General features: G+C 65.3%; 3 protein-coding genes across 3 annotated transcripts in view; 1 reads left to right on the forward strand and 2 right to left on the reverse strand.

Annotated features, from left to right (window-relative positions):
• PLA2G10 (phospholipase A2 group X) overlaps positions 1–219 on the reverse strand; it is a 4,490-nt gene extending 4,271 nt beyond the window's left edge. The window contains exon 1 of the mRNA XM_044433643.1: positions 120–219. Coding sequence (XP_044289578.1) covers positions 120–219 — 100 coding nt within the window. The remainder of the gene's footprint in view (positions 1–119) is intronic.
• The window catches only part of ZC3H7A (zinc finger CCCH-type containing 7A), a 44,167-nt gene that overhangs the window by 11,856 nt on the left and 23,644 nt on the right, over positions 1–8,667 (forward strand). The window contains exon 2 of the mRNA XM_044433270.1: positions 1,115–1,125. The gene's annotated coding sequence lies outside the window, so the exon portion shown is untranslated. The remainder of the gene's footprint in view (positions 1–1,114; positions 1,126–8,667) is intronic.
• LOC123024956 (alpha-N-acetylgalactosaminidase-like) lies at positions 1,104–7,483 on the reverse strand. The gene is made up of 7 exons (XM_044433273.1): positions 7,323–7,483; positions 5,971–6,145; positions 5,226–5,403; positions 4,661–4,755; positions 4,080–4,241; positions 3,070–3,267; positions 1,104–1,364 (listed from the first exon to the last, which is right to left on the reverse strand). The coding sequence occupies exons 1-7, from the start codon at positions 7,475–7,477 to the stop codon at positions 1,104–1,106; spliced, it is 1,224 nt and encodes a 407-aa protein (XP_044289208.1). The 5' UTR covers positions 7,478–7,483.

An 8,667-nucleotide genomic window follows, 5' to 3' on the forward strand; every position in this document is an offset into this window, starting at 1 on the left:
GAGGAGCAGCCGGCGCCCCGGGCCCCTTCCCGTCGGGTCCCGCCCCGAGTCTCGGCTGGCCCGGCCGCGCCGCCGGCTGCGCCCCGAGGGCCACGCGGGCGAGGGCCGCCCGCAGTCACCTGTCCGCGGCGGCAGCAGCAGCAGCAGCAGCAGCGGCAGCAGCAGCGCGGGGCGCCGCCCCGTCGAGCCCATCGGCGGCGGCGGGCGCGCGGCGTCCATGCGTCCGTCGAGGCGCCGCGTCCGTGCGACTCGCCGGGAGATTCCGCCTCGCCGGGAGCCTCCGCCTCGCCCTTCGGCTACGTCCTCTCGCCCGCCCACGCCGCGTCTCCCGCGTGCGCCCGACGGGGGTGGCCGGCCGGGGAGGCGGGGCGCCCTCGCGGAGGCTCCCGGCCGCCAGGTGGAGGCCCCCGGGGCCCCGAGGCTGCGCGGGCCCCGACCCTGCGGCCCGCCCGCTGCGGCCTGGCATGCCCCGGGGAGCCCCTTCAGGAGGCCGGGCGGCGGGGCGGCGGGGAGGGCGCTCCAGCCGCGCCGCGCAGGCCCTCCTGGCCCGAAACAGTCGCGAGGAGCGGGGGTGAGGGGGCGGGGGGGGGGGGCGGGGAGCGCGGGCAGGCCGCGAGCAGACGCGCGTTTGGCAGCCCCGCAACGCGTGTGAACGCGGCCGGCGCGGCGGCGCCCTCGAGGGAAGCCCCCCCGCCCCGAAGCGATGGGCCAGCCCGCCCTCAGCTTCCCCCACCTCGCAGGGCTGTTCCAAGGGGGAGCGGCGGGGGTCCTCCTTTGCAAGAGGAAAAGGCCTTTCCTGTAGGGTCACGCACAGGCGGCCACTCGCTAGGCAGCGCTTCCCTTTACTGGAGCTTTTCTGCCCGGCCGGCCCGGCCCTGGAGCCGGCGGGCAGGCGGCTGTGCCCATCCATGCTGTCCCCACAGCGCCCAGCGGGCCTCGCTCTGCCATACATTCCAGGTGCTCCGACACAGGCAGTCAAATGGCCCCTTCCGAGAACGGCCGGGAACAGTCTGCGGGCCATGAGCGTGGCCATTCCGAAGCCAGCCCGGCCCCGAGCCGCGTCGCCAGAGTTTTCCGTGCGCCGTCCGGGCCGAGCCGGCGGCTCAGCAGACAGGCCAGAGGAAGAGCAGGGCCACGCCTGTGGGGGCCACGGTGGTCTTGAGGGCCTCGTGGAGCCGGTACGTCCCCATGGACAGCTTGCCCAGCACGTCGTAGACCCGGTAGCCTCTGCTGCAGCCCGAGACGCCCAGCCGGCGCAGGGTCGTCGCGAAGGGCTTGGGCGCCCCGTCCGTGCCGTTGTTCATGATGGCCACGGCGAGCTGCCCGTGGACGAGGGGCCTCTTCCACACCTCGAAGGAGCGGACCTGTCGGCGGCGTGCGGAGCCGGGTCAGCGGTGCCGGGAAGCTCGGCAGGGCCGTGCCTCTTCGCCCAGCGGCACCCGCTTCCAGGGAAGCCCGCCCTCCGGCCACACGCACCGGGCCCCTTCCTCGCGGGACAGGGAGGGGGCCTGTGCCCACCAACGCCTCTCGGGCTCTTCCCGGCACATCACACGCACGCCATGTGTGCGTGCGAGGACGGAAGAGCCCCCGCTCCCAGCATGCTCTGTGCGCTGTGCCCTGCGCTGGGGCATGCTGGGAGCCGCACAGCGCCTCTTCTGCCCAAACCGGTGTGGGGTGGCGCACTTAATCCCTCGCTTCCTCTGCCGCCTTGCCCCACCCTCGCCCATTCTTCTCTCCCACGTGCGTCCGTCTGTGGCAACTGTGGGGCTGTGAGCCAGGCAGTGCCGCTCCCCACCCTTTTGCTCCTGATGCCTTCCTGACCGTCAGCTGGGGGGCAGCGACCGCCCTGTCCACTGCCTGAGGGGCCAAGCAGCAGCGGAAAGATGCGGAAACGGTCAGGCAGCCTCGCCTGGTTAATCTCCACTGAGCGCCGCATGGTCATGGTCCGGCTGCTGACCTGCCCCACACCAGGGATGCTCTGCAGTGGGCCAGGCCCTTCCCTTCCCTTCCCCCCCCTTCCCCCCAGAGGAGAGCCGACCCTGCCTTGGGCACCACCCCAGCTGCAAGAGGGCCAGCAGCCGGGCTCCTCGGCAAAGGCTGGTGCTTGACCCCCAGGGAGCTCTGCTCTGCTCTGCTCTGGTGTGGCTTCGTCGTTTGCCCCGAGTGGTGGCTGCTGTCCTCACTGCGTCCACGTGGCCCGGCGTGTGGCACCAGGGGGGCAGCTGCCAGGTGTGAAGCTGGCCCCCGACCCCCTGCCCTGCCCTTTGGCCTCCGCCATTGGCCTCGCCCTCGGGAGAAGCCACAGGCCAGCCTGCCCGGTGCGCAGCTGTGCGTGTCAAGCTGAGCGGCCCCCTGGCTGGAGCCCAAGAGGAAGTAGGCAGGCAGGCAGGTGGGCGGGCCAGGAAGGGCCAGGCAGCAGCCCGCCCGGGATCCGGGGGTGGTGGGTGGAGCTGACCGGGCAGGTGAGCGAATGAGTAAACTGCCCTGCCCAGCTGCAGGCATGAATGTGTGTGTGTGTGTGGGGGGAATGCTGCCCAACTCCCGGGGGGGCGGGGCTGAGCCAGGGCGGCTGGGCCAAGGTGGCTCAAAGCCCAGTGGGGCTGCAGCAGGGTATTTCCCCCGTGGCTGCAGAGGCTGGATGCCAGCCAGACTGAGGCAAACCGACGGAAGGGGCATGCCACTGGGCTTGCTGCAGGAGCCCCCTACGAAGACCCCCCTCCCATGCAGGCACAGCCAGCCAGCGCCCAGGTTGTGCAGAGGGGGAGGAGGGGGCGGGAAGACCAGGCTGCCAGCCCCGCAAAGGCGGCTTTGTTTTCCTCTTCCGACCCCATCCAGTCTTCGTTGTGTGCCGTGTCTGTTCGGACCAAGTCTGCAAAGAGGGCTGCCTGGTTTAGTTGACTGCTTGTAAGCTGTTCCGGGAGACAGTTCCCGTTGCGGCCGGGATAACGAGGCTTCGAATAACCCAGGCGTGTCGTGTGCTCATGTGCAGCCCGCCTGCAGAATGACCCATGCCAGCCCCCACTTTTCCGCCTCCGTTCGAGCCCTCCTTTCCACGGACCGCAAACACACCTTGGCAATGCGCTTGCCTGGAATCCCCAGAGAATCCTGGTTGATGTAGATCAGCAGTGGGTTCTGCAGGATGTCCTTGGCCTCTCTGGAGATGGTCCGCAAGTTGCATGAGAGGAAGAAGGGGGCCGCCAGGACAGCCCACAGGGCCACCTGGACTTTCGCCTGCTCCCGACTCAGGCCGAAGTCACCGATGATCAGCTGAAAAGAGGAGAGGCATGGCAAGGCGGAGGCCATACAGGAGCGCGCTTCAGCGCGACTGCCCCGAGCCCTGCAGAAGGACGGGGGAATCGGCAGGCTCTGAACTGCCTCCTAAAAGGGATGGAATTGGGAAAGTATTACATGGCTAAACCACCCGCACGTGACCCTACAGCGGGCCCTGGAGGGAGAGGGGGCAGAACCATTTCCAGCGGTGTATTTTTCCATGGAAAAACTTCCACACCGAGGAAGCCTCTTTATCCATCCTTCTCTGGGTGCTTGTACAGCCACCAGTCATGTTAGCCAGGGTACATAGAGGGCAGGACCACAGGCCGTTTTTCGCAGGCAAGCGTTTTGACTCCGGCTCACGACCACCCCCGGCCTGGCGGGTCAGCTCCAAGTCGAGGGTGCTGCATCGGACCTCGATCGCGCAGGTCCTTCGGCAACGAACCCAAGGAAACCCAAAGGGAGGCCAGGCTGCGACTGCCGCTTGTCTTGTTTTTCCCAGAAAAGCGCCTCCCTCCTCCTCCTCCTCCGCCAGAGGAGCTAGAAGTGTTTGTACAAGCGCCATCCAGGTAGTTCCCACAAAGGGAGGTGTGACCGGCAGACGGTGGCCCCGCTGCAGGGAAACCCCGAAGGAAGACGAGGCCGCTGAACATGTGGACCTTAACAACGCAGCACAAGCGAAGATCCATTGAGCGGCCTGCAGGAGCAGTCCTTCAAAACGGCCCACGGCCTTCCTGGCACCCGCAGCCTTTCCTTTGGAACCCAAACCACACTGGGAGGGAGCGGCATGGCGGGAGGGGCCCTTTTACCATGTCGGGATCGTTCCACCTGCCCGGGCCGGCCGCGGGCTGCAGCACCTCCTGGTGGTCTCCGTACCACTCGATGATGCGGAGGAGGGTGTCCCAGGAGTCCTGGATATCGATGTAATTCCGCCACAGGTTACATGTCTTGCCAAGTACGGTGTAATTCACCTGGAGGAAGAGAAGAGGCGGGCCCTGTGCCACAGCGCTGCGCTCGCCTCGGCGTCCGCGTGATACTTGCTCAGCCAGCGCCCTTGGAGGGCAGAGACCGATGCACCGAGGCCGGGCCCCCTCCCCACTGCCACCCTGACAAGGGAGAGGGGGAAGCGAGGGCCGCTGATGGGCGCAGCCGGGCGCCTCGGCCGCTTTGGGCTGGGGGCAAGTCCGGCTCCTTCCCCCAGACCCGTTTCCCCCAGCTGGCAAAGCACCGGCTGCCCAGCCTGTACCCCGCAGCGCAACGGCCTTCCTGCAACAGCCCCTCCGAGGGTAGGAGCTGCTTCAGAGGCTGCCTGCCAAAAGCAGCAGCTCTTAGCCAGGCCGTCCCCAGGACACGGCCTGTTCCGGGAAAGGACGCGAGGCCTGGGAGTTACCTTTGGGGGGAGGCCCCCTTCGTAGGCTGGCCAGCTGCAGGAGAAGGCGATCGCCCGCCCTGTCCGGTTCAGTGCCGCACTCATCTTGGGGTAGCCTAGACGGGGGAGGCAGGCAGGGCTAGCGGCGCTTGCTGTGCAGGTGTGCGAGAGCGCTGCTTGCCCCGGCTTTAAATCGCTGGATGCCCATGATCGGGATCGCTGAGGAGCCGGGTGCCGTGGTGGCTGGAATGCTGACCCAGGGCCGCTCGCTTGGAGCAGGGAAGACTCGCCGGGAGGCTCTGGGCCAGTCGCGGACTCTCGGCCCTTCGGATTTGCCGCCCCTTCACTCGGGCGCCCCACAACCTGCTGGCTTCACTGGGCCCGCGTCCCTCTTTCCCCACACAGCAACCTCTGTTTGCCCCAACATACTATAAAGGTTGCACGCAGGCTATCCAAGCAAGGCCCAGAACCCGGAGCTCCGTAATGGGCCTCTGCCTTGGCGGGCGTGCAATGGACCGGTCCGGGGGCCGGCGGCCCCCAAAGACTCCCGCCCAGCAACCCTGGCCACCGCTTGGGGGACACGGACCCAGCGCCTTGACGGAGGAGTTGGAGAAGCAGCCGTCCAGCTTCAGCATGTCGACCCCCCACTCGGCAAAGGTCTTGGCGTCCGTCTCGATCGAGTCCAGGGTCGTCCCGGGATAGCCTGCGCAGGTGGCGTTGCCCAGGTTGCTGTAAATGCCAAACTTCAAACCTTTGGAGTGGACCTGGCACAGGGAGGAGAGAGACGGCCGCCTCCAGTCCAGCGCGGGCTCCTGGGCTACGGGGGCTCACAGGCAAGACACTCTAAATGCCCCCCTACCCGTGACCATGGTCGCCCATTCCTGCGCCTGCTCGCTTGTCCCACAGGGCAGTGGGGAGTCGGCAGGGCGTCTCCTGCCCTCCCTCCTTCCCCCGTCTGGGCCAGAGAGGGGCACGTGGGCAGCAGGCTGCCGTGGGGAGGAGGGAGGGCCCTGCCGCGGTCCCCTGCTCCAGCCGGGCCTCCGGCACGTGCCGCTCAGCCAGCCCCAGCAGCTGCTTCACAGGAGCTTGCCGATTCAGCCGGATTTTAGCCAATTAATTTGAGCAATGGGAAAAGCAGCCCTGAAGGGAAACCTTTTTGGTACGCCTGCTCACTCTGAGCATGCGAGCAAACGAGCGGGGGAGGGAGAACTGACTCCCCAGAACGAAGTGCCACGTTCGCCCATAGATGCTGCACGATGCCCTTTCCCCTGACATGGGAAGCTTTCCGAGAGAAGGTGCGTCTCCAGAGCCACGCATTGCGCCGAACTTACGTAATCAGCGAGGGCTTTAATGCCACTGGGAAACCGCTCTGCGTGGGCCTGCAGCCTCCCTTGCACGTCCCGTTTTTCCGCTGCCCAGCAATCATCCAGGTTGACATACACATAGCCAAGTTCCTTCCACCCGTCGCTGGCCAGCCTGTCTGCCATGACCTTGATCAGGCGCTCACTATTCGTGGAGAAGAGCGGGTGTGCTTACTCCGCTGGCTCAGCAATCGCCCAGGGAAGTGAGGCCCGAGGACGGCAGAGATGGGGCCCAGGCGCTCGGGTGCCCTCAGATCCCAAACTGCAGCTCCTTGCGGCAGAAGCTGCCCCTTGGAGTAACCTTTGCCCGACTCCTGCCAGAACTGCTCTGCTTCGTGGGACAGGACAGGACCAAAAGAGCCCAGTGGAAGCCCAGCGTGCCAGGCAGAGATGGAAGCAGAGGCTCCTGCAGAGGTGGCCTCTAACGTCCAGGCAGGCCGAGGTGCGGCAGGAGGGAGGCCCAGCCCATCTGAGGGGAGCAAGTTTGGGAAGGCTGCACTTTATTGTCACGAGTGTCTAAAAATGTCACTTTTCAAGGAAAAGCGTTTTGATAAATGGGAGTTTCAGAAGACATTCTGAGCATTTGAAGGAGCAAAGTGCCACTGAACATGGCAACAGCCAAAATCAATGCCACAATCTGGATCTCGGAGACAAGAAGCGAGCGCCTCGGCAGAATCCTCATCTCCAGTGAGCTGTTTCGTTGCCCCGGGGAGAAAGGCAGCCCACTGAGACATTGGCTGGCTCCTGGGCTGCCCTGAGGCGACCTGACTGGTGCGCCAGAGTTCCTTGAAGCACGTGAAGGTACCGGGCCCGCCTGCACGGGAGACGGCTGGACTGTGCCACGCCATGGAGCTCTGGAGAACGTGGGGCGCTGCGGGGCTTTGCGCAGGATTGTGCGCTCGAGGAAAGAGAAGGGAAATAAAGCTCGCCCTCCCGCACTGGTTTAATTTTCTTGAAATATTCCAAGATCTGGCCTGCAGCACAAGCCATGGAGGGTCACACGTGTCTTTTAGGGGTCTTTGGCTAGTTCTGATTTACAGGAACAGCCCTGGGCTGAAAATGTTTATGGACTTTTTATTTGTATGGTGCCCTAGAACAAAAAGATTCAGGGCAGCTTGCATGATAAAACAGGTTAAACTATTTTTTAAAGTAAATAAGCACCAGCAACCTCAAAGTACAGAACTCACATTCTCCAGAATTTAACCAACAATCGCCCCCCAATGATTTCCCCTCTTATGTCACTCATTGGAACTCCCGTCCTGGCACTTTCCTCACAGCACCTCAGTCGCTGGTCCGGAACAGCTCGCCTGTATTTTCCCCACCTGATGCAATTCTCCGGATCTGCCTTGCAGTCTGTGTTGCATCTAAAGCGCTCCCAGGGCACCCAGCCCATCGGCGGCGTCTTCAGCAGCCCGTTATCCAGAGAGGAGGCATGAAGGGCCAGGCTGAGCACGATCCCCAGGGAACGGAGCCACATGACTTGGGCAGAACCCCTGTAAAAGCAAAGCGTGCACACCTGCTCGAGAGCCCAGCACCGGGTTTCTGTGCTGGGAAGACCGTGGTCGTGACAGGCAGCTAAGCACGGGAGCGACGGTGCTGATCGCTCAATGTCGGTGGTTTAGAATCACTTCTGGCGTTTGAGGGATCCCTAATGAGCACAAAAGAAGCTTCAGGGCACCTTGGTCACACTCGAAAAGAGGGTAACGGGATCAGGAGAAGGAAGCGACTTTTCCACGCGGGACCTCCACGCTCTGGGCTTGTCCGGGTAGCTACCCGTTCTGACTGCACGGGGGCGCCCGCCTCTCTGCGGGGGCCGAGCCGCTTGCGGGCGATCCCCACGCTCCTGCCCCACGGCCGCCTGCCTGCAAGTCACTGGCAGGCGAGCTGGGGGCAAGATGCCCTTCCGACCGGGTGGGCCCCTTCCGGGGAGCCTCGGGAAAGCCGCGCCTTGCGCTCTGCCGCGCATTCTCCGCGTGCCTCGGGGAGCAGACGGCAAAACGACAGCATGGCCGGACATGGAGGCTGCTTCCCCTATGTTCCGGCAGCCTTCTGCAACCTGGCGCCCGCCACGTGGCTTTTACTGCCGCTCTCAGCTCTCCTCGCTAGGGCCGAAGCCCGGGACCCCTGCGGGTTCCACGCTGGGCTCAGGGGTTTAATTTTCTGAACGGGCTGCATGGGCTTCGGGGTGACGTCACAGACCGTGCACTGTGACGTCAAACAAAGCGGAGGGCTCGCGATTGGCAGCAAAGGACTTTCGGGGCACGCCCCATCGGACGCCCCGCCCATGCGCTTCGGGATCGGAGCCGCGTCACGTGAGGGTGGCCGCATGCGCAGTGCATCCTGGTTCCCTCTCGCCCACCTCCTGGCCACGATTCCTTCAGGCAGGCACCCCCGGCCGCGCGTCGGGCGAGCAAGGGCCGCTCCTACGAGCGGCTGCCGGCGCCCGCCCCTCCTCCGCCCGCCTTGCCTAAGGAACTTGGCACGGCGCAAGCTCCCGTCCGGGGAGGCGGGGCCTGTGGAGAGCGCCCGGGCAAGGCGAGGCCGCCCGCCCTACCAGGAGCGCCGGCGCTTTGCCGTGCCTCCAATGGCGGAAGAGCTTCGTGCGCAGCGGCCAATAGGACGTGGGAGGGTGGACGGGGCAGCCGAAAAGCGGCGCGCACCACACAG

Source organism: Varanus komodoensis, unplaced genomic scaffold (assembly GCF_004798865.1).
Source record: "Varanus komodoensis strain SLA01 unplaced genomic scaffold, ASM479886v1 scaffold26, whole genome shotgun sequence".
Taxonomy (NCBI): domain Eukaryota; kingdom Metazoa; phylum Chordata; class Lepidosauria; order Squamata; family Varanidae; genus Varanus; species Varanus komodoensis.

Coding starts and splice junctions, on each gene's coding strand:
- LOC123024956 (XM_044433273.1), bottom strand. CDS start 7,477: ATGTGGCTCCGTTCCCTGGGGATCGTGCTCAGCCTGGCCCTTCATGCC. Junction 5,404..5,970: donor TTAAAGCCCTCGCTGATTAC/GTAAGTTCGGCG, acceptor TCCCTGTGCCAG/GTCCACTCCAAAGGTTTGAA. Junction 4,242..4,660: donor AAGGGGGCCTCCCCCCAAAG/GTAACTCCCAGG, acceptor CTCTTCCTCCAG/GTGAATTACACCGTACTTGG.